The sequence below is a fragment of the Phragmites australis genome, chromosome 1 (assembly GCF_958298935.1).
Source record: "Phragmites australis chromosome 1, lpPhrAust1.1, whole genome shotgun sequence".
Taxonomy (NCBI): domain Eukaryota; kingdom Viridiplantae; phylum Streptophyta; class Magnoliopsida; order Poales; family Poaceae; genus Phragmites; species Phragmites australis.
The window spans coordinates 12,810,309-12,835,758 of record NC_084921.1 but is presented as its reverse complement, the minus strand read 5'-3'; the positions used below and the strand labels follow the sequence as shown (position 1 = coordinate 12,835,758).

Below are 25,450 nucleotides of genomic sequence, written 5' to 3'. Positions count from 1 at the left end.
TTATGGAATTTGGGACGTGATAGCTTCAACTCAATCTATATGCATCCAGAGTGTTTGGTTGTGGACTTGTGGTACATGTTGATGCAATTTGTTATTACAGACCTTAGACCATCTCCAACGGTTTCCCTTCAGGGGCCAGAATCCCTTTACGACAGGATTTTCGTTCCCTTCAGCGCTCCAACGGTTTCCTTTCATATTTCCTGTCACGAAGGGATTCCCAAAGTCATTCCCTTCAGGATGGGATTTTCTTTCCTTTTCCTTCATGATTTCCCTCAAAGGGAAACTGTTAGAGATGAGAGAAAATAAAGGGAATAGGAACGGAGAAGGGAATCAGGAAAGGAACGAAACGAAGGGAATATAGTTAGAGATGGTCTTATGAAGAGGTTGTGTTTGCTACTGAACAGTTCCTGGCAGAGCCTGATTGAACATGATGGTAGGCCATCCTTGATATTTAGGATTATGTTTGGTAGTTAGTGCTGGAATTTAAGAGCAAGTACCTTCCCTGAGCAATCTGTAGAGCAAGGGAATTTCAGCTGATAGTACATTCAAGGAGAGAAACAAGGGAACATTATGATCATGCCATCATGGATCCATAGATATTGTCCGTTTCTTATCTGCCACTGACGGTTATGTCAAGAAAGCAACTAAGCACATGGTCAGTTTGTTCACGGTAACATATGGGCATCATATGACTAGACACTAGACACTAATCCTGGGAACTCCACACTAATCATATGACTAGACAACTAAGAACTTTATGGAAGTGTAATGTGCTGGAATTACTGTTCACAGCACGGGGTACTGTAGCTATCGGTAACACAGGAACCAAGGGTTCCCGAGTCCCGAGGTCAGAACAGTAGAGTGCCACGTGGCGTCCTCTCTCGGGAGTTATCTCCCCGAGGTACGAGAAGACCAAGTTCCGGGAGAGGGTGCTCGGGACCACGAACAGTGGTCCCCGAGTACCCGAGTTCCCCGATGGCCCGAGGAGACCAAGTACCAGGAAGAGAGTGCTCGGGGCTGTGAACAGTGATCCCCGAGCACCCAAGTTCCCCGATGATAAGAGAAGCCAAGTTCCGGGAGAGAGTGCTCGGGGCTGTGAACAGTGACCCCCGAGCACTCGGTTCCCCGAGGACCAAGAAAGGGCGTATCCGGGAGAGAGTGCTCGGGGCTGCGAACAGTGGCCCCCGAGCACTCGGTTCCCCGAGGGCCTGAGAAGTCCTTCACCGGTGGTTCCCACAAGGGCTCAACGGTGATGTGTCAACTGGTGAGAGGCCCGATGCCGCATTTAAGAGGGCGCGTGGCCTCGGGATAACGTCGCAGAGCTCGAGGCGCCCCGCCTGCCGCCCTGCTGTGTCAGACCTGCTCTAACCGGGTGGGCACACCGGGCTGCTTGGTGGCTGCCCGGTGGGCCTTCCCTGCGGTGCCCGTTGAAAACTGGTATGATGACGAACAAGACCGGACGGGGGCGCGTTTTCAACCCTCCCCGTCACCTCACGCAGCAGCCCATGATGGTTGCTTTCCATTTATGGCGCCTTGGAACTCGTGCCATCCTTTCTAGGCACGCTACCATCCTGGCGGGTATATAGGCGGGGCGGGCTCCCCGGAGAAAGACAGGTTCAGTATGTACTAAGTTTAGGCTCAGTTTAGTTCGACCGATCGAAGATCAAGACAACAGAGGACGAACACCGAAGCTCTAGACTTAGACAAATATTCTTGTAACTCAGCAGATACTCAGATAGACATTCTCAGAGCATTTATAGCATACACACAGGAGTAGGGTGTTACGCTCAGTGCGGTCTGAATCTGTCTAAAAATCTCCTGAGCATTTACTACTTCCTGCATCCGATTGTTCCATTCCACCTGCATCTCATTTACTCCCATTCATTTCACCTACGAAGCGGATTCAGAATCATCTCCCTGGCCGAATCTCAAAGAGGGTCCCTCCGGATCCCCACTTGAGGAGTTCACCCTCCGACAGTAGCCACACGTTATTGTATCACCGGGTTAGAGATAAGATTTGTTAGTTATACTTAGAGATAAGATTTGTTAGTTTAGATTGTTAGGGTCGGCTCCTATATAAAAGAGGATGTATCACTTATTGTAATCAAGTAATAAGAAGAATAGATCTAGTTTCCAATCCTCTTATCTAGTCTTTCCCAATAAGATGTCTTCCTAATCTATAGTCTAATACCTCTCCTAGCAGTCGCTGCCATCCGACTATCCCCCGACGGATGTTTAGCCTAATATTTGATATCAGAGATGCCAGATTTCAAATCTAACAAGGGTTCTATTGCTCTAGCAGTGGAGGGATCTACACTACTATGGTCGCCACCACAGCTCGAGGACAAGCTGTCTTGAAAGGAGGGGTGAAGCTGTCATGTACTAGAATTATTGTTCACCGACCGGGGGTACTGTAGCCACACGTTATTGTATCGCCGGTTAGAGATAAGATTAGATTAGTTAGAGATAAGATATATTAGTTAGTCTTAGAGATAAGATTTGTTAGTTTAGATTGTTAAGGCCGGCTCCTATACAAAGGAGAGCACATCATCCTTGTAATCAAGCAGGAAGAACAAATCAAGTTCATAATCCCTTTCTCTAGTATCCTCTAATATATTATCTTCTCAATCTATGATCTAATCCTTTCCTAACAATCGCTGCCACCTAACTATTCTCCTGGTGATGTTTACCCTAACAGGAAGTCATCCCTTCCCTCTTGAGAAGGAAACGTAGCACATTAGCTTTAATGACAATATAGCACTGTTCCTCAGTTAGCATTTCAAGGTTATCTGAAGTAAAAAGACATCACAATTATTTTCAGTACACCTTTATTTTCATCTCACTTTTACCGTTTACTATTGTTTCAAACTATAAACTCAATACATATGTGAAACTACCTCTCGACCAAGTTTTATTATCATGTTGTGTACATGGTTAGTAATATAATTCTCCATGCATGTGTAGGTGGACAGAGGTGTGCCTCTAAGTGAAGCCTTGGTCATGCATGATAAGTGGCTAGAGGACAAGGGCATTAAGAACAAGAACTTTGCTATTGTGACCTGGTCTAATAACTGGGACTGCCGTATAATGCTAGAATCAGAGTGCGGATTTAAGAGAATAAAGAACTCCTTATTTTAACTGGTAACGTATTTTATATTTACATGTCTAATAACTTCTACATCAGTACAATCTTATCAATTTGCATCGATCATACATGAGGAAACTCTTCTGTTTTTAATAGTGGAGTATGTGCAATGCCTGATGTAATGTGTACAGCATAAATTTAGGGTTTAGGGTCATGTATGATATGCTAATGATGATACTGCACTGCTGCCATGTGTGCTTTCTGAAGATTGCAAATTTGGCGTAAATTGCCACCCTCAACTTGAATTTTGACAATTTGCCACCCACTAACCTTAAATTTAGTGCATTCGTCACTTCACTACTACATAATTGGCTTATATACCGGTCTATCACTGCCGGTTCACAAGCTGCGCAGGAAGAATTAGACATCATGGCTTATGAACTGGTAGTGATAAGGGTCATCACTGTCAGCTGATGGATTGAGCTGGCAGTGATACCCAGCAGTCTCATCACTATCGGCTTAATCCACTAACCAACAATGATAGCTCTGCATCACTGCCGACGGATGATATGAGCCGACAATGATGTTCTCCTCTTCCCCACCTTTTTCTAGCTCGAGCTAATAGATCAACCACAAGATAGTTCAGAACTCTCTCACTCACAAACTCTCCTTTGGCAACAATCACTTCATCCCTTCTCCCACATTGATTCCCTCACCACTCAAGCTCAACTTTGGTCAACAAGAAGGTCTAGGTGAGCTATCTCTTGCTATCCAAACAAAATCCATTTTTTCTCTCCATTTGCTTATTTGCCTTTTCTTCATTTTTCAGGGCAAGTGAACTCTGAATTTTTTCGAAACAGCAAGCAAGTTTCTAGGAGCCTCTTGAGCTCAAGTGAGTTGAAATTCCCAAGTTAAATCCTATATTTAGCATTTTAACTCAAAATGTTAGCTTAAAAACCAAAGTTGATCTTATCCCTATGGAGACCTAGGCAAACCTTTAATGTTGATCCTAATGAACCATAGGAATAAATTTAGAAGTCTACAATTAGAAACTTTAGGTATGAGCATATTTATTTTTGATTTTAATGAATTAGAAAATTTAGCTGATATTTAGGTATGTAGCCAGATCCAATATTTTTTATATTTTATTTAATTAGCAACCTCTAATATAGAAACTTTAGGTATTAGCGTATTTATTTTCCATTTTTCGTTAATGAGTCCTAGATAAGGGTTGAATAATAAAGAAAAATTTTAGGGATGACACCAACTAATACTCATCGGAAGCGGATGTGAAAGCATACAAAAGGCGGCTCCTCCAACCCGAACCAATTGCCGGTAGGAGATGACGAGGTAATTTATTTGTTGGTGATCGTAAAATCTTCTAGATATTTTGAATTTGGATTTGCAATAATGATATAATTGTAGATGGACAAAAGATGGATGTACGATGCGAGCTGTGTGAGCACATAGTACAAGAACGTCGTGGATGGTTTCCTGGTAGCAGCCTTGGCACACAAGTCAAATACGCAGTCTCAATACATGTGTTGCCTATGCGTCAATTGCGAGAACAAGAAGCAGCTCTCTACCACCCAGTAGATACATTTTCACTTGATGCTAAGGGGCTTTATGTCTGGCTATACCCCTTGGACCAAGCACGATGAAACTGAGGTCGTACAAGAAGAGTAATACATTAGAAGAGAAAACGAAGACATGTGCACTGATATGCCGATTGACGAATACATCGATATATCGCCTGCCAGAGATACGTTGGCTGATGTTGGCCAACGTCGAGGTCGATGATCTGGAGCAGATATTGCGCAATGAGGAGGGGAACTTCACCAATAAAAAAGAGTTTCAAAAGTTCTAGCATATGGTAGAGGACTTTAAAACACCGTTATTCCTGGGCTGCGAGAAGGAGCAAACAAAGTTGCATACCGTGCTTTCACTACTGCAATTGAAGGCAAGCAACGAGTGGTTTGATAAAAGCTTCAGAAAGTTATTATTATTCTTAAAGAAATTGCTTTCAAAGGAAAATGTGCTGCTAGAAAATACGTATTAGGCAGGCCATGGGTTCGAGTTTCTTCGCACGCACGCGTAACTAAAACAAATTTTTTGCACCCGGTGGCATCAACAGTGAAAGGGGTTTCACTGCCGGTGGACTTATTGGACCGACATTGATACTACTTTCACTGTCAGTCGTCCTCTTAAGTCGGCAGTGAATGTACCCTTTCACTATCGGTCGTCATATTGAGCCGGTAGTGAAAGCCTTCCCCTATAAATTGGCTCGACGCATGTGCCCTCTGACACATAGAAAAAATTTCCCCTTCCCTATGCCCTACACCAAAACACCTCCCAACACCGACGAGCCCACACCGGAGGCCACGAGCCCGCACCGATGAGCCTGAGCCCGTTGTCCCTATCCTCCTTGACGTCATCATCCTACTCCCCGGCACCGTCACTGTCCTCCTCCCGGTGCCATTCTCGTCCTCCTTGAAGTTGCCTGCCTTTACGCCGATGCCCCGTCCCCAAGGCTGCCTTCCTCCATGTGGTCGTCCCCATCGCTGTCGTCACCGAGCTCTAATACATCATCGTGATGAGTAATCCACCGTCCATCGTATCCCTCCACCTCCCAGACGGTGTTTGTGGTTCCTACGAAGTGATAGGTATTGTGAGGTTAATGGTTGATTTGATAATTGAATTATGGTTTTACCATAGATTGCCTTGAAAGTAGTGGTGCATTCCATTGTTCAATTCCTGTGCTTATTGTTGGTAGTCTGTATATTACCAGTTAGGCTTAGTTCCTGGACTATGAGTTGTTGTATTTGTTGATTCAATTAATCTTGTTTTGATTGAATTCTGGAAGAGTAGGAAAATCTTTGGTACTGCTCTGATATTTTGCTGCTCGGTTAGTGTTTGTTTCTCAAAGAGGAATCCTCTCCCTGTCAGCTTTAATATCCAGTAGCATTGTCCAGGAAGAAAGCTCAATTTGAGAGAATATTTTTTTCAGTTTTACATCTAGTTGTGATCTTAGCTTCTAGCCCAGCTTGTGATGTGTCAAATGGACAATTAGCGAGCATGATATCGTAGTCCTGGGGCCAATTGTTATATTTATTTGAGAGCAATTTTATTCAATCATCCATATGTTGTTCAGTTCATTATCATGCTTGAATGGAGGTGGTTTGCTTCTGTACTTATGGCACTTACATGTATGTTTGTGTTCAGTGTATATGAACTACTTTGTTTCTTGATTTTTATATTCAGGTGGTCCTCAAGCATATTTTGCAGACGCAAATGATTAAAGGAGTATTTACCATACATATGACTGCAAAGCTCGATTGGGATGGTTATTACATATGCACCCGCACATCTTTTCACTATCCCAGTTGAGTTTTCAGTCGTATATAATTATCTCCATAATCTGGTACGGATCAATCAAATAATAGACTCTGTTGGATAGTGGTTGCATGTGATGCTGATGACTATTTTTTGTTTTTGTTTGTTGCTTTTCTTCTTACACCGTAATGTATAGATACTGATGCTATGCTTATTTTAGTACTGATCAATGCACTGTCATGATGAGTTTGTATGAAAGCACTACTTAGTATATTATTTTTGCATATTCTCTAAAATTTAGGACTGCTATGACATGGTATGTTATCCATTGTGGCCGGCAAAGTGGAGTGTTCTCTAGTTGAGAGGAATACCACGCACAAGTTGATGGATTCAAAGGAGCATGTTACAAAGGATACAAGTCCAAACATGAAGCTGTTGCGGTATACAACAGTCAAGTCATCCAAACTGAGCTAAAATTGGCTAACTTCAAAATTAAGAAGTGTGATTTTACGTATAAAGATGTCATAATCCTAGTTCTGGTTGTAATCATCATTATTTTACTATGTAAGATGATGTGACTTATAAGATCAATGTGTCAATTATCAGTATCTTTATGCCTATTTTGCTATATAAGATGTGACTTTTTTATTAAATGTGGTTCTAACGTACTCAATTACAATATTGTATGTGTATACATTCTATCTATCGACTATTTCATTGTTATCTCACTCTTTCGACAGCCTCTCTCCCTCCCTTAGGCTTTATCTCTATCTCCCTCCTTTCTCAGCTCTCTATATGTAGAATACTCAACCGTTTGTTACCATCGTATGCAGAACTTCCAAAAAGGGATGACACCACCAACCATCGATTCGGCCGAGGTGCCAGAAGGAGATGTAGTGCCGCCGTCAAACATTGAAGAAGGTAGCCCGAGCCACTACCTCAACCTGGAATAAACAGACGTCTGTGGAGGTGATGAGGTAATTCATAAGTAGATGAATGCATCTATTCTACACATTATCGTATAGGTTCCTAATAGTTTTTTGCTTGTGCGTAGATGCTTGATGCTCTAGACGGTCACGATAATGAGCAATTCCAGGAGTGGCATCGTATCTAAGGCCCCTCGAAGATGCCTACGGGATGATTTGTGATCACGGAGGTCTCACCAGCAAGGGAGCCAACTGCAACTGAGAGAGTTCTGGATTGCTATTAAGGATCACGTGTCCATCAGCTACAGATTGTGGACTAGCGAACAAGGTGATCCACATGTGGTTCCTGATTCGATCAAGAACGACATCTTGTGGCCTAAGATATTAGAGAAGTTCGACTTCCCTGAAGAGAGATATATGAAAGTAGTTAAACGTAAGACGCTAATGATCATAGTCCTTTCATTTAAGAACTAGAAGGACACACTGAACAAAACGTCTATGCAGGAAAGTACAACACCAGATTTTCACAAGTGGCCGCAACTGGAAGATCATTGGCAAGCTTTTGCGAAGATACTAGACTAGCTCAACTCGACCGATTTTTTGAGGGGTCATATGTGAGAACTATTATGCATATATGTGTGACATAAATTACTATGTTTTAATGAAGATAAATTTATTATTGATTTACATTAAATATGTCTCATTGTATGCATGTATTGAGTGGGAGAGAAACGGAGAGACAGAGGAGAGAGGGAGGATAGGGCCAGAGTAGAGGGAGGCCGAGATTGCCAAATGGGCCACTCGGGCCAGCTCAGCACGGCTCGAACAACCCGGCTACTGTAATTGGCCATGCCGTGCCGGCCCGCGTGCCTCCCCCTCGGCACATGGCACGGCCCGTTGACCATCGTGCAGTGCCGGGTCGGCCCAGGAACGATTGCGGCCCGGCGGCACGGCCAGACCGGCGGGCACGACATGCACGGTGCCACAGGCGGTCCAACGGCACACGGGCGGCCTGCCGACATAGCCGGCCTGATAAAATAAAAAATAACTACAAAATTTAAAATATATAGAAAATAGATAAAATGAGATAAAAATATAGAAAATAGATAAAAATAGTTACAAAATAAAAAAATATATAGAAAATAGAAAGCAACGGGGTCCATGCGTGACTGGCCGTGCTGGCCTAGGCTAGGTCGTGCCTGTGCCGGTCCGACTTAGCCGGGTCGTGCCACGTGCTTGGCCCAAGAACGGCCCATGGCCTCATGCCGTACCGGCCCGGCCCGTCTCAGCTCGGGTCATATCGTGCCTGGGCCGTGCCAGTCCAGTAGGCACGATCCATTTGGGCATCTTTAGAGGGAGAGGCATAGCACTGCTGGCAGTGATAACCCCTTTCACTGCCGGTCCATAGAGTTGGTAGTGACAGTCTCCGACTATCACTGCTCGTTACCCACTGTCGGCTCCAAAACTGGTAGTGAAGGGTGTTTTGGAGTCGACAGTGATGTATTGTTCTGTAGTAGTGCTTATATTTTTAAAAATATTTGAAAAATCTGTTGATAGCCATGTGCTGCACGTATTCCAAAAGATTGGGATGTCATTTAGTGACAGAAGTACCTTGAATTGGGATGTAATATTACCATTTTACTTCAGTGTGTGTAATATCTTCCACACTCAGGCTTCTATTATTGTGGCATTTAGAGGTTATGATCATGTTTGTCACTTTGCCCTACTAGTACTAGATCATAACACAGATAGAAGATGGCAGAAACTTTTATGCAGCGTGCTCAACTTACATGTCCCACTGTTTCTCAACTACTGTTGGTGACATATTAGCAGGTGGTGACATACAGCAGTGGTAGCCTAGGATATGTAGTCTGTATAGGGTTTATAAACCATTACAAGATGCAATTCTAAGCGTTTTAATATAGAAGATGGTTTAAAAGGATATAGATAGCGGGTGAACTGGTCGCTCTGATACTGGGTACCCAAAACCATGGGTCTGTGTTTTTTGGGAACCTTGGTCCCTACTGTACTGATTCTGGAAAGGAAAAATGTATCTGCAGCTGATGCGCTGCCTTAACTTTTCAGAGAATAATCCTTAATATGTTTTTGACCCCAAAAAAATGTGGTTCTTTGTACAATGTCAGAATTGTTCCTGTATTCTTTTTTGTTTATACGTGGAAGTATATTCAATTAGCATAAAGTAGTCAGTAAACACCAACGCGAGCTTTTTTGTTACAATGCTAGAACTAAAGAATGAAATATGCAGCTAATTTAACTCACTTGTTATAAGAGGAACACTATAGTTTTGACTTGCATACTTAGTGAGAGAATAGGTATAATGTTGATAGTACGATATGTTAGATCAAGATTGTCAATTCTTTTCTTGTTCTTATGTCTACATTTCCTCGCATAGAATAAAAATATCAGTTAATAGAGCTAAACAATTTGTATCTTTCATGATAAAGGTTATTATTTAATTGTGTTTTACCATAGGAACTGTTTTTCTTCCATCGACATGACATCTTATGATTATCAGAGCTAGTGAAAGTTTTCCAACTCATATACTTGATGACCAACTTTGTTTTGCTTAATAGCGTTCTCATTATTTAATAGACACTTTGAGCCTATGATGTCAAGGCCCACGGTTCCTATAGCCTTGATTGTTATTCTAATTTTAAACTCTTCTGCATAAATATTGATCAGGTGTGGATCAACTTGAAGGTATCTCCTTCCATAAAGTGTTTGGGGATGTCCGTTGCAACTTGAAGGAGGCAGTCCAGTTGGCTGGCCTTACATGGGAGGGTCGTGCTCACTGTGGCCTTGATGATGCTCGCAATACTGCTCGCCTCCTTGCACTTTCGATGCACCTGGGCTTCAAGTTCTCTATCACCAACTCATTGGTGTGGCAACCTGGCCCACAGTCAACAACCTGTCAATTATCCCCTGACCGTTCTCCAGATCCCGTCCAGTCGCAGCAGAAGCCAAATGAGATGCTGGAATCTCTCGTGCAGGTTAATCCATATGCCACCTCCGCAGGAAAGGATAGACCAATGTACTGCTGTTGTGGAGTGCTGAGCAGTGGAGCACTTGCGCAAGCCTGGACCCATGCAAGGACGGTATTTCTATGGATGCGGCAACTGGACTGCCACAAGGCGGGCAATATGCCCGCACTTTGCATGGGTATCGTGAAAGCATAACTTGCTGTGCAAGCAAATCTCAAGGGCAAAGAACGGGTGCTTTAACCAAGGGAGGCGCTAAGTTGCAGTCACTTGCTTTGCTGCGCCTCTCGCTTCGTATATATTATGATATAACTTTTCTCATAAGACAATGGAAGTTCACTAGGGAGTGTCTAACCTGTCATACTGACTTCTGTTGATAGTAGAGAATGGGGATCATATGCTGCTTAGAATACTTTCTATGAATAATCTAAGTTTGCGGACGCTGTTTTTAACTTAATGGGACTCCCGTAGGTGTGATATGTGCAACTTGAACTTGAAATTAAAGCATTGTTTGCAGGTGTTCAGTGAGTGATAAGTATTGATGAAATTGACCTTTTATTGATTTAAGGACAACTATACCCATGCAAAAGAATTACTATACCTGAGATCAGAATGATGGGCTTGTTTTGCATTGCTGCTGAAGCTTTCTTGTGGCATCTGTTTCTCCTTAAGTTCCTGAATTCAACCGTCTTGAACGCGTAATTGGTTTGTACGTTCTATCAACTTTTTCAGAATTTAGGTAGAATGCGATGTGCAACGAGACATTTGTCAGCAAATATAGGGCATGTTTGCATCCTTTGTCTAACCTTTGCCTAGCAGGTCTAGTGGCAGAGATCCATGTTCTTATTCATTTGCATAGCTTTCCACTCCTTTGTCCTTTTAGCCAGATGTTTGCATCTTTTGTCTAACCTTTGCCTAGCAGGTCTAGTGTTAGAGATCCATATTCTTGTTCATTTGCATAGCTTTCCATTCCTTTGTCCTTTTAGCCATGTCAATACTATCTTAATGTGCGTAACATGTCAAGAGAACAATGTATCTACACTAAAATGAATCCACTTCAAAATATTCTAAATAAAACGTAAATTCTGTACATCTGATGTTCGTTTTGTAAGAAAAACAAAAGGTTTTTTTGTCTCCCTAAAACAGGGACCAACTTTGTTTTGCTTAATAGCGTTCTCATTACTTAATAGTCACTTTGAGCCTATGATGTCAAGGCCCACTATTCCTATAGTTTTGATTGTTATTCTAATTTTAAACTCTTCTGCACAAATATTGATCAGGTGTGGATCAACTTGAAGGTACCTTTCCATGAAGTGTTTGGGGATGTCCGTTGCAACTAGAATGCGATGTGCAATGAGAAACTTGTTAGCAAATGTATGGCATGTTTGCATCTTTTGTCTAATCTTTGCCTAGCAGGTCTAGTGGTAGAGATCCACATTCTTGTTCATTTGCATAGCTTTTCACTCCTTTGTCCTTTTAGCCATGTCAATACTATCTTAATGTGCGTAACATGTCTAAGAGAATAATGTATCTACACTAAAATGAATTCACTTCAAAATATTCTAAATAAAACGCAAATTCTGTACATCTGATGTTCGTTTTGTAAGAAAAACAAAAGGTTTTTTTTTCTCTCCTTAAAAAAGGGACCAACTTTGTTTTGCTTAATATCGTTCTCATTATTTAATAGACACTTTGAGCCTATGATGTTAAGGCCCACGGTTCCTATAGCCTTGATTGTTATTCTAATTTTAAACTCTTTGCACAAATATTGATCAGGTGTGGATCAACTTGAAGGTACCTTTCCATGAAGTGTTTGGGGATGTCCGTTGCAACTAGAATGCGATGTGCAACGAGACACTTGTTAGCAAATGTGGGCATGTTTGCATCTTTTATCTAACCTTTGCCTAGCAGGTATAGGGCCTGTTTGGCACAGCTCCAGATCCGATATTCATGCTGGATCTGGAGTTTGTATAATAAAATAAAGTGGTTTAAAGATTTATTTTTTAAATTTTTTTAACCAAATACCCTCAATCCATCCACAGTTCCAGATCCTGGATTTCTTGGAGCTGGATATGACCAGCTCCAAAAAATCCAAGATCTGGATCCCTGCCAAACACCCCCATAGAGGTAAAGATCCATGTTCTTGTTCATTTGCCTACCTTTCCACTCCTTCGTCCTTTTAGCCATGTCAAGGGAATAATGTGTGTAACATGTGAAGGGAACAATATATCTACACTAAAATAAATCACTTCAAAATATTCGAAATAAAACGCATACATGTAGAAAACGCAAATTTTGTACATCTGATATGCGTGTTTTGTTAGAAAAGCGAAATGTTTTTTCTCTCCCTAAAAAATGATAAACCTATTGCTTTTCTCCATAATGCAACATAAGGTTATGAAATATTTTTGTATTGCACACATGCATATTTTTTCTGTGTGGATATATTGTGACATGCTTAATATGATAAACTTTAAGTGCCAAAATGGAAAAGGGGGAGCACTATAGAGATTTTTTATACTAGGTGTAGATGCGCGTATCAGGTCAGAACTCCCTTGGAAAGTGCTTAACGAAAGGCAGTTGAATGACTTGCCAGGTAGATGGCATGACGAAAATGTTCATACCACATGCTCTCTAGACTAAACCAAAGCTGCAAACGGACGGTATTCCAGTGACATTCACATACACAATCCCATCATCAGAGACCATACAAACAGTGCTACGCTAATTTGAAACAAGCAACGCAGTCAACGGATGAATCTACCAAGAAAAAAAATCCTATACCCTTGTCTAATTTGACAGCAAATTATTGCAATATATATTTGACAGCAATACGGAAAGATTGAGTATGCACTGATTTTAAGGCAGAGAATAGGTCATATACCCTTGGCTAGATTATTGCAATATATATTCCTACAGGATGTCAAATGTTCTCGTGAGTGTCAACAAAAACCGACCAATCGATGCCAATGTGCATTCTCTGCAAACCAGGATCATAATGACGCAAGGGTAATGCTGAAAAGAAGGAAATATCAATTTTACAGCGGTTGATAATACAACATGAACCAGGAACTGACGCAATTAATTCTATGACTAAGCTACATGAACACAGCATCCCTTTGCATTATAGTATGTGCAGATGTCTCCGAATCAAGTCTGTTGCAGTCTTGTCAAACCTTCCAGATAACATCACCGGCAAACCCCAAACTGTGAAAGTATTGAAGTCAAATCACATGTGATCGCTATTCCTTCGGCCGGGCAAGCCAGAGAGAACTCAGGGCACGGAGCCGTGAAGAGTAATCACTTATCACAAGAAAAGCCCGAGCAGACTGCCTAGTGGTCAGGATCCTTTGTAGCTGTTGTAGGGTCTGCAGCCGCAGGTTGTCAGCCTTGATACAGCAAAGGAACGAGTCATAAGTAGCAGGATTTAGCGTGTGATTTTCGATTTTAAACTACAGTCTACAGGAATTCACATGCTCCAGACTCCTTTGATCACCGCATAAGCCCCTTATCTATGCTGAACATACATTTGAAAAAGAGAGTCAATACCTGACGAAGGAAATTCTCAAGAGTTCCGAGCTTTCCCATGGCCATGGCCATTTGACCCATGTAATTTGCCACATTTCCTGTTGATCCAGAAGAGGGAAGAGACCCAGCCAAGGTTTCTGCCAAGGACTGCTGAAGGGCCTCCATTCCTTGTGAAAGAGCATCCTCGGCCTGTTGTGAAGACTGCTGAAGGTTGCCTATCCCTGACAGCTGCTGCTCCGTGAGAGGATCAAGCTGTGTTGAAAGAAGCTGCAGTTTTCGTATTTATTAGAAACTCATCAATAAAATCACCAACACTTGAAAAAGGAAAGTACTAACACACCGTCCAATGACCATAAATCAAAGTATGCAAAATAAAGCAAAGCAAGACACATGATGCTGCATTATCCAAATTAGTAATTTGCATGCATGTCCCAACATACTAATTCATTGATATAATAATATATATCGATATCACAAAGAAATCCTTCAGGTTTTAGCCTGATACGTTTATTTCTTCTTGAGTAAAGTTTGTAGTACAACACTCCTTCTATTAATAAGAGGTGCATTGCTACTCCAGGAGGGCCCAAAAGATTATAAAAAGATTCTAAGGCTACATACAAACCTTTAAAACCTCAGATGGTCGGAAACCTCCCAGCCACAAGAAACACCTCTCTGCTGGTGTCTTCCACATGCCTGATAACACATGAAAGACATCTGCCTTGGCTGCATTTCCTTTTAGCCTGAAAATCTCATCGTAGTGTGACATGATCTTTTCAACAACACTATGGAGATCATTATCACTTGCATGAGCACTAACTCCAGCCCTTAGCTCACTAATTTGCCGATTGTGTTCTTCCAACCACCGTGCATACTCCATGTCAAAAGCCAATGCCCCTGTAAGAAAAGGCAGTTTTTTTCCATCATAGAAGGGAATTACTGCTTGGATACTTCCATGGAAATGATCAAGCAAACATTATCCATGGCAACTAAATATTACCGTTTCCACTATTGGAGTGTGACTGATCAGCCGAGCTAGATATAAAAATGCCCTGTGAGAGATAATTTCTTAAGCAAACTTCAAATGAAGCCACCCAGAGCTGTAAATAGTGACATGCAATAGGAGTAAACCTGCTGACGGGCTCGTTGCAACTCCTGCTCTAGTTGGGTAAGTTTTAGCCTGCTATTCTCCAGCTGTTGAACATATGCCTGCAGAAAGAGCAGAATTACCAATCAATACCACAAGTCCACAACAATAGCCATGGGCAATCTACATTAGAAATTGGAAAGGGGCTTGCTTCAGTGGTCTTCTCAAGGAAAAAAATGTGAATCTTAAAGCAAAAGTAGTTAATAATGACTAAAGTAACTCTGTACGGACTTATTGTTACATTCCTTAATTATTGGTTAGACTCACTACCTTAACTGGCAAGTCTAACCAACCGTGCAGGTGACCGACTTGGAAGGTGGAAAGGGCGGTGTGCAGTGGCTGACCTAGGCTGGCTGCACACCTCGGGGTGGCGGCAATGGCTGCCCTAGCCCTGGCTGCCACTGCCCTGGGTCAGCCCAACAAACCCATGGGTTGCCGGCGCATAACACTTATATTAATTAGTTTGACTTGATGAGGTTCCAATTAAATAAGTTTGACTTACGAGTATATTCAGGGTCCATAAAGGGAACTCTGATCAAAGGCTACAATAAAATATGCAGTGGATTCATCTTGCTTGTTGCAATTATGTGGTGTATGATCAAAGTAAGAAATCAATATTTGTCACAAGACCAGTAATACTGAGAGAATACATCATGGTCTCTGTTAGCCGGTAGCCAGCGCAACTGCTGAACAAGCACAGTGTTGATGTAAGTATCCTAGTGTGCTAACCCAGGTATTTTCCTGTAAAAGCCGGATCTTCCATAAAAAGAACACGTCCTTTATTTTCCAGGCCAAACACAATAGGATCGGAAGAGATATTTTGGATAACAAAACTAATTGTATTATAGAGATGAATTTTCCCCTGGTTATAAATAACTAATCATGCTTTAAGATGTGCAAACTTTTCATAAAACAGGACCACCAAAGCAAACCCCCATTGGAAAATAAGCAGGATTGTGCTAACTTTCCATCAAACAAACTTTATGTTTACGCTTTTTAGTGTAATAGTTCACCAAAAACTTTCACAGTACTCAATTAAAGCTCCACAAGCAGCTAAACCGGTAGCAACATTTACGCCTTTTCTTGTCCTTGATTTGTATCCCAGCTTTTAACAAGCAAAGTCACCAAGCACCCTTGTGCAAAACACTTGCACAAACAATGGCAGTAAGAGCACAATGACCCAATAGCTACGCCTCCTTGATTTGTATCCCAGCTTTTAACAAGCGAAGTCACCAAGCACCCTTGTGCAAAACACTTGCACAAACAATGGCAGTATGCGCACAATGACCCAATAACTACGCCAAATATATGAAAAAGAGAAGTACAAGACCTGAACCCTGATAGCATAATACTATGTTTAAGATACAGAAGTAGCCGTAGAACACTATACCAAGTAAGCAAAAGTCTATAAAAACATAAAAGCACTATAGGTACAAAGACTAAAAACTAACATCCACGCACCTTCTTCCTCAAACGACTCTTCCTTGCAGCCTCGCGATTTTGAGCAAGTCGGCGCAGTGTCTACACATTAAGTTATAAGCAAAATATTTCTTGCAAATTGCAGGAGTGACAATATCAGTTGGAAAGGCGAACACTACTTCAAAACATGTATACCTTTTGATCTCCATGTCTGTCCTTGGATCTGTCACTGGAGTCGGAAGCAACAACAAGAGCACCTGGGCCTGGTTCAAGCTGCAGATGACAACATAGCTATCAAGCTCCCACCATTCCTATATTTAGATTTTCCTCTCCTAGACTTCCGATGTTTTGCATTAACAAGGAATGAGATTTTTTTCTAGTTTTCTGGAAAGCAAAATTAGTTTAGTTTTCTTTATTTTGACTTTGATTCGTGAATGGAGAAAGTAGAGGCTTAGTGTTTAAAACTTACGCAAAAGTTAAATTTGTTCACTGACCCTAATTTTGTTTCTTATAATCCTTTAGCGTTCTAATGTTGATTCATCATGTGATTTTGCCGTTAAGAGTCCTGTATGCCACATGTTTGCCAATGCAAAAACTTTTAGCACCCCCAATCCACTTCTGTATTATGTGGCTTGCAGTGTTCTTAAGATGTTAAGGCGAGACGTGGCGACCCACCCCTTCTTAATGCTTAAGCGCTTAAGGCGAGGCGGTAAGGCAGACGAGGCGGATGCCATACTCACACGTATATTAGAACAAAGAAAGGAAAAATAGGAACACCAATAGGCCACAACCACAACAAGTAGTCAGCCCACTAGCCTACTAAAGCCCAATCCAAGCCAGCCCATAAAGCACCCCTCGTCCCCTCCCCTCCCCTCCCCCCTCACGTGCCCATCTCTTGACACCCTCCACTTCACGTTACCTCTCGAGTCCCTGACGCCACCAGCCCCGCAACAAGTGGCGAGCGCCGCCACCCCCAAGTGTCTCTATCGGGCCTGAATTGTCCCCTTCCCCTGCTCCTATCCAGATGGAGCACCGCCGCCACCACCTTCCAGATCACCGGCGCCACAGTTGAGTGGGGGCAAAGTTGTGCCATCCGTCACACCGGATCCGACGAGGATGGGGAAGGCGAAGGGAGAGAGCCGTGCCGCCTGCTAGTTCCTTGGTTCCCCTCTTGCTCTTCCTCTTCTCCATGCTCCCTTCTTCCCTCTCTCCCCTCTTTTGGCTAGGCGACGCCGACGCCCAGAATCGCAGCTCGTCTGGACGCCTAGGCGACGCCTTAAAAGCAAGGTGGCTTGCAAGTACGACCTGTTATGGTTTGCATCCCACACAAATGTATTATGGATACCTTCGCATGCATCAATTACCACACGATCAATTAATCAAAAGACCTCAGTTGGAGGTAAAAATAAAACCTATGGTCTATGTGTTACATCAAATGTACATACAATGTAATCAACTTACAGTGCATGTGATACTGTAGTACAATGGTTCAATTAGACAAGCTATTGGAAAGAACGAAAAACAGAACAAAGAAAAAAAATGCGAACTGAAAAAAAAATTGATATAGTTTTAAGGGTCCAAGTCAAGAAAATTACATGGTTTACTGATCAAATTTAACAAATGTTGCAGAACTTCGCCAGCTATATGCAAGCCCAACTGCTCATGTTATTTTTTCAGGACTCCCTAATTTGGTGGACAATTATGTGACTTGTCCATGCAGTACACATAGTTCTATTTGATTATTAAGTGTCAAGGTTCTATTCTAGAGATTTCTTTAGGAAATCTCAGCACTGAACATGCCATTATGCCATTTCAGTATACACATCATCCCAATCTTTACAAATATGAAGGAACAACAAGCTACAGAATTTTCTTACAAGAAAACCTCTATGTACATACTTTGTTTGGTCCAATTCGCTTGTTCAACTTCTATTGCTCAAATTATTTAGCTGCGATAATGGACCTCATATAACTACATGGAAACATTGGCACACGTACATATGGTTTCTAGCTGAAAATTACTTTTGGCATCATACGTTAACAACAATGATGATTCACACAATAATTTACAAAAATAATAGTGTCATTCTCCACTCATAACATGAAGCCAAACAATAAATGTTTACATCAAATACCTCAGATCATGATCAACAAGACTTACCCTGTGGCTTTCGTTAGATTCATCTGTTGATGTATCTGTTCTAGGGCTGGCATCTGCCATCGTAGACTACCCTCACTTCTCAAAATGTGGCCTCCACAGAGAGAGCCTAAGGCTAAGTCAGTTTGTTACTGCCTGTTTGATGACAAAGAAAACATGCCAAAGACATAACATCAATATAAAGATTAAACACTGATGAAACTTGGACACTACCAGACAAGATGAGTCCACTAATTCGGTTCCAAATACCACGTTGGCAATGGAGTACACACAATAAATATATAGATGAACTGATTCAAATGGTAAGATTGGATACTTGGATAGAAAAGCAATAGATCAACCATGCTTCTACCTCCTAACACCTTCCAGACGCATAGACGGTTTGATTTATCGTTTTCACAAAGGAACAAATCAACCATGGATCCTACAAGAATGCAGGAGGCAGATTGAAATATGCCAAATATCATTAACAACAAACAAACAGCTAGCATGTACATAATTCATAATTTGATTGTGCAGACATATCTAAAGGGCATTTCTTGGATATAAAAGCAAAGCAGAAAGAATAAAGGCGCAACAAACTTTACTGTACGGATTGAGATATTTGAATAGAAATAGCTCTACATCAAATGAAAACTAAGAACCATAAGGCAAGATAATGTTTTTTTTGTTGTAATACAGTAAAATAAATGCATTTCCAGAGAAAAGCCACAGGCACTAGATTTCGACAAAACATGAATACATCCTGCAAGGTCACTTATCATTTCCATTCATCATGAATTTAGATCACCTAGTAGGCTAGTAGCAATCATTTGTCTTTTTCCCTATCTAGAGCTAGTGCGGAACCAGAGCCGAGCCAATGCAAGAACTGAGCACGGTAAGTGTGACCTAGGAGCGAGAACAGCATAACTCAAGCTCGCGGCAAGCTAGCACACGTAGCTCAAACTAGGGGAGACAAGATGACGACGTCAGGGGCATGCGGCCGCCTCGTCCTGGCCAACGCAGGCGGCGATGTCCGCTTGAGGAGTTAGCTCGCGGCAGCTCGGTGAGTTAGCTCGCGGCAACGGCGACGGCTACTGCCAGGTGGCGCAGTTGGCAGCTTCGTGACAAGGTAAAGCCACTCCCTTTCGATCAGTTCGGGGCCCCTCATCTTATCTCCCCTGGTTTGAGCGATGTGTGCTAGCTTGTCACAAGCTTGAGTTGTGCTGTTCTCGCTCCTAGGTCACACTTATCGTGCTCGATTCTTGCATTGGCTCGGCTCTAGTTTTGCACTAGCTCTGGATAGGGCAAAAACAAATGGTTGCTACTTGCTAGCCTATTAGGTGATCTAAATTCATGATGATTGGAAATGATAAGTTAACTTGCAGTATGTATTCATGTTTTGTCGAAACCTAGTGCTTATGACTTTTCTCTGGAAATGCATTTATTTTCTCTGGAAATTCATGATGATTGGAAATGATAAGTGACCTTGCAGTACGTATTCATGTTTTGTCGAAACCTAGTGCTTGTGGCTCTAGTTTCGCACTAGCTCTGGATAGGGCAAAAACAAATGGTTGCTACTTGCTAGCTTATTAGGTGATCTAAATTCATGATGATTGAAAATGACCTACGATATGTATTCATGTTTTGTTGAAACCTAGTGCTTGTGATTTTTCTCTGGAAATGCATTTATTTTACGGTATTACAACAAAAAAACACTGTCTTGCCTTATGGTTCTTAGTTTTTATTTGATGCAGAGCTAATTCTATTCAAATATAAAGTTTGTTGCTCCTTCAGTTCTTCTTGTTTTGCTTTTATATCCCAGAAACACCCTTTAGATATGTCTGCACAATCAAATTGTGAATTATCTGCATGCTAGGTGTTCGTTTGCTGTTACTGATATTTGGCAACAGAAGAGGCTTAGGGCAAATAGTTAGGTGGGCTAGATGGGGCTGATGGGCCAACAGATGGCAGCCCCATCTCTTCTTTCCTTATCTTTTCTTTTGGTTTTCTTTTCCAACTTTGTGATAGATATTATTTACAACGAGGTATCGACCCAGATGAATCGGGGTCGCGTTCCACATCGTTAATTTGTCGTCTCGAGGAGGTATACCCGTTTGTACCACATTTTTGTTAGATGTCGACCCATGACCCCATTCCTCGACCCAAATTTCTAGTGACTATGAATTTAACTATTATGGCATGTTTGAAACTATATGGATAAAAAAACACTAGAATAGTTGAAACACAAGAAAGGCACAAAATGTAGTTGCAAAGCATGGCCGTAGAAAACAGAGGGGAGAAAACTTAGAAAGGTGTTTGGATCAGACGAAGGAAAAACATAGGAAAAGACACTAGTCACTGGTTAGCAGTAAATCTACGTTAGCAAAAACCTCTAGGCCATGCTTTTGGAACATTTTGCTCGTTTCTTCGGGCTCCAGATTCTTTTTTGCTTTTACCTCTTGTTTTCTTCCAAACAAAAGTACAGGTAGTAGTCTGTTTCAAAGAATAACTAGTGCATCTTCCATTCCAAATGTTGAGGGAGACAAAACATATCTAAGCTAATCCTACAAAAATCCCATGATCCAAATGAGCCCTTATTATGCAAGCACTTTGTGATTTTAATTGTGACTGTAAACTTAACATGTTGTCTATAACATCTGTTAATTGGGAACTTGTAGATGCTTTTAGGAAAAGGTGGAAAGTTCTGGATCACAGCACAGGAAACACAAAACTTCCCTCCTGTATGCATCCGATCTCAGGAGAAAATTCCAACCTCAACATCACTCCATGTTGCACGCAACATTTTCGGGTGAAACTTCATGGAGTTACTCGACCTTACGCTCGTGTAGCAGGTCTTAAATGAGATCGACTCCTTGACTAATCCCACTGCAAAAATAGCATGAAAAAGATCCTAGATCTATAAAATCGAGTTTCCCACCCATAAATACATCAACCACTCTGAAAAACTGCAACATCCAAAAGTTACTATTGCAACATCTCAAAACACATATTGCAACATCCCAAAGCACCTAATACAACATCAGTCCAACCAAATCACATGTAGCAACATCTCCAATTATCTGTTGTAACATCCTTAATCACATGTTGCAACATCCGAAATCATCAGTTGCAACATCCCAAATCACATCCCCCATAAAATAACATCCCAAATAACATATTGCAACATCAAAAAACACTAATCATAACATCTTAAGTAGGTTGATGCAACATTGAAAATACAACATCCCTAAAATCACATGTTGCAGCTTTCACCACCCATTTCCTCTTCAGCCAATGAACTCTACTTATGGCAGTGACGGATCTGTTGTGCTCCAACCGATGAGCTTGGAACCAAATCGACGTCTGCTGCAACAAATATCTGCGACAAACACACACGAACAGATAAGTCACATGTTGGTGACTTCTAGCTCATGCCTCGGTTGTTGGTCGGGGTGATGGGCGCGGAAAACACGCCCGGGGCGAGGTACTTGCGCGGGGACGTTGTGGAGGAGCCAAAGGGGTGCACCGGGGGAACAAGGGCGACACGACCTGCTACTTCTTCGCTGGGGTAGCCTCCCAAGGTGAGGTCACCGGTGCTGCGTGTGGCGGCAAGTGGTCCAATCTGGACGAGCTGCTTCATGTGGCACCTCCCATGGCCGGCCTGTACGTGGGAGTGGTGCGCTGCATGCTGGAGCTGGGCAAGGTTAGGAGCTAGGAAGAGGAAGGGGATCTGGGAGCTTGGGAGGCAATGGCGGATAAATTTTGGATAGTAGCATCTTGGTCAGGATAAGGATGAGTAGTGTTAGTTGTGTATGGAGGAGGATGAGCCACGTTGCCACACTGAAATAAACAATTCATTTGGATGAGCGATGGGTCAAAAGGAAGTACTAGCTAGCGGTAGGAGTGAGATGTCTGATTTCTCCGTTGGATTCGGACGCCCGAGTGGAAGCATTGCCGTTTAGGAAAAGGTGGAAAGTTCAGGATTACAGCATAGGAAACACAAAACTTCCCTCTTTTGGTGCCAAAGACAAACTATGGCTAACATATTTGAGTTCAAAATACTCAGAAACATCACCCATAAGAGCACATATGTTATGGGCTTGGCAGCCTAGGTTGGCACCGCCACACTAGGGTGCCAACCCTAGTGCAGCCGCATGGCCAGGAGGCCCCGCCAACTTGGTTGTCAGGTTACCTCTTAAGACCTTGTTTGGCAAGGCAGGGAACCGCCAGGATTAGAGCCTAATCCCGCCCACTCGGGGAACGAAACCACGCGAGGGACAGAACTCCGTTGTGGAGTAATTGGTGCATTTGGCTCTAGCGTGGATCGGATCCACCCCTGCCCAAACCTTGCCGTTCCAAGAGGAAAATAAAAATCCCCCTTTGAGTCTGGGAACGAGAAAGTTGCTTGTCTCTCGCGAGTCGCGTCGTTCTCACGCGCGCTCTGCTTGCCTCACAGGCAGCTCCGGTGGCTCCACTCCGGCGGTTCTCCCTCAACAGCTGGTATTAAACCCTCGTCCTTCCCTTGCCTTTCATCCTCGTCACCCTGCCTGTATCACCCTTTTGCTTCCTGTGCCTTGAGCACGCATGTGTGATTCTCCGGCAGGTTTGTGCGCGGCACCTGCTACAAGCACCGCCATCAGGCTTATGCCTCCCAAGATCGAACTACAGAGGTGGCTACTAGGTCTCGTGAACAGCGTGGTGTCACGGCCTCAATGACGAGCACGCGAGACCATGCCTCAGCTTGCATTGGCGAGGTGTGAGCACATGCCGACGGAGAGCAGACAGCCGGCATCGCTTTTTGCGGTATCTAGGCAACGATGGATGAATCGACAAGGCAACAATACAAAGAGCATGCTACCTGCTCGATGAAATGCACCAGTTGGGAGAACTTCTATTCCTTCTTGGTTTCTTATTTGATTTTCATTGAATGCTGATTTTCCCCCTCGATTTTTATGATCGTGGTGGGAATTTCGGGTTGGGGGAGGTTCCGGGCCTAGAGGGAGCACCATGGAAGGCAAGCCGGTCTAGCAGGCCAGCGAGGCTGCAGGGGCGCCAGCGGCCGTGGTGATAGAGGACTGGCAGTGAGCGGTGCCAACGGCAGCTAAGAGAAATAGATGGCCAGGCGTTATGTTCACAGTTTCATATATTGTCTGATCTGTAGTGTGCTATGACCATTGGCAATATTATGTTCGCAGTTCATTATATCTTCAATTCTAGTCACAACTAGGCATTATTATGCTTGCACTGAAAAAAGCAGTGTGTTGATAATCAAATTTGGCAATTGGTGATAATCGCCCGGGGATTCGTGCAATTAATGGGCCAAAATGGGATTAAATGAGTTGAATTTGATATACTATTATGTTTTTTCTGTTCGTTGTTTTCTGTTCATTAGGCCGCAATACATTAGCCGCATCTGCATGTCTTTGCATGTATGCATTGGAAACCCAAGAAAGGATGTCCAGCAAGAAGCCAAGTTGCTGCATGCAAAGAGATTATTCTGGGCAATTAAAAAGAATCCAAGATTCATGCATGCAAAGAAATTTTGGTCTCTCTATCTCTGGAATTATTCTTCAAAAGAAATTCGGGACTAGGGAACATGAACTTGGAACATTTTCTCTAAAGTGCTATATTTGGATTTAGTAAATTAATATGTAATGAATTTATATGCTCGAAAGCTACCAGGTTCAATGAATTTATATCTTAGTGTATACTTCAAGTTTTTGGCCTGTTATATGTTAATCTTATTTCTTTTTGGTCTTTTGTTTTTGAATTTTCTGTATTGTTTTGTTTCAAATTTTTGGGACATGAAGACACATGTAGCAGAATGCACATAGAGTGTATACTTGGCATATGATTTTTGTTGTGTTTGTGGCATGGAAGTGTTAGTACAAGCATGCATATAGTGTTATACGGAGCTAACTGTGTCAATCCAAGCCAATCCAAGCAACTACCAAATAATACAACCTAAATCAAAGATCAAATCCCCAACCTGGAAGTGGATTGGGTGGGGGAGGGGATCCACCCAATCCACACGTGGTTCCACTCTCCCTTGGTTTCATTCCCATTAGTGCCAAACGAAGCCTAACTAGGAAGATTTTTTTTTTGAGGTAACTAGGAAGAGTTCGGATTCTAGTAGATTAGGAAGTTTATCTTTTAAGAATTATAATTATCTCTCTTGATTAAGTTAGGAAGGGTCCTCCCATAATAGATGGGATCTATACCGAGTCGAGGCTATAAATGTATAGGCCAGGGGCTCCTCAATTATAAAGTAAGAATTAAGGAGGTTAATCTTATCAGCTTTCAGCTCTCCTGCCTTCCTCTTTCCCTCATCTGTGAGCCCAGCCCGCTGCTGGCCACACCTTTCGTGCCATCGGCTTCCCTCCTCCCTTGGAGGCTTGCCCTAGGGACACCGTGCTGAGCATAGTCACAGGAGTCGGGGTCGATGCCGCGACCCACGACCCCGGTTCGAACGATCCGATCGAGGGTTGGGATCGACATCGGGACGCCGCCTGGAGAGGAGGGGAAGGGAGGATGGAGGCTCGAACTAACCTAGCCCCTGCATCGTCGCCGCCGCTGTCGTCGGACTTCACGCCGGTTCTCCCGTCGCCAGGCCAACACCGTCGCGCGCTGACTTTTGCCCCACCCAGTTGTCGCATGGATCGAGATGTATCAAGGGACGGGGAAGCAAGAGAAGAGGGGAAGATGGACAAGGCCGCTGGTGGGCGACCGGCGACGACGAATCTGTGGCTGGCGGCGTTGATTGATGGGAGCAGAGAGAAAGCGAGGAAAGAGTTTGGCGGCTGCGTGTGTTAGCTGAGACTAGAGGTGGGTAGGGCAGTCCATTAGGTGGGCTGGATGTGCATGCGCCCTGCAGAC

General features: G+C 42.8%; 1 protein-coding gene and 1 pseudogene across 3 annotated transcripts; one reads left to right on the top strand and one right to left on the bottom strand.

Annotated features, from left to right (window-relative positions):
* Window positions 1–2,970: 2,970 nt before the first annotated feature.
* On the top strand, window positions 2,971–10,533 carry LOC133887840 (uncharacterized; annotated as a pseudogene).
* A 2,800-nt stretch (window positions 10,534–13,333) lies between these two features.
* On the bottom strand, window positions 13,334–25,396 carry LOC133910237 (transcription factor TGA2.3-like). 3 transcript variants are annotated; one of them, XM_062352757.1, is made up of 11 exons: window positions 25,124–25,396; window positions 18,945–19,016; window positions 18,596–18,727; window positions 17,354–17,739; window positions 16,630–16,707; window positions 16,477–16,536; window positions 15,000–15,077; window positions 14,869–14,920; window positions 14,494–14,765; window positions 13,893–14,138; window positions 13,334–13,732 (listed from the first exon to the last, which is right to left on the bottom strand). In XM_062352757.1, the coding sequence occupies exons 4-11, from the start codon at window positions 17,525–17,527 to the stop codon at window positions 13,586–13,588; spliced, it is 1,107 nt and encodes a 368-aa protein (XP_062208741.1). In that variant the 5' UTR covers window positions 17,528–17,739; window positions 18,596–18,727; window positions 18,945–19,016; window positions 25,124–25,396; the 3' UTR covers window positions 13,334–13,585. The 3 variants fall into 3 exon arrangements, with proteins under 3 accessions (XP_062208741.1, XP_062208753.1, XP_062208746.1); XM_062352769.1 differs by lacking the exon at window positions 17,354–17,739 and having other exon boundaries at window positions 25,124–25,394; XM_062352762.1 differs by lacking the exons at window positions 17,354–17,739; window positions 18,945–19,016 and having other exon boundaries at window positions 25,124–25,394.
* Window positions 25,397–25,450: the final 54 nt, after the last annotated feature.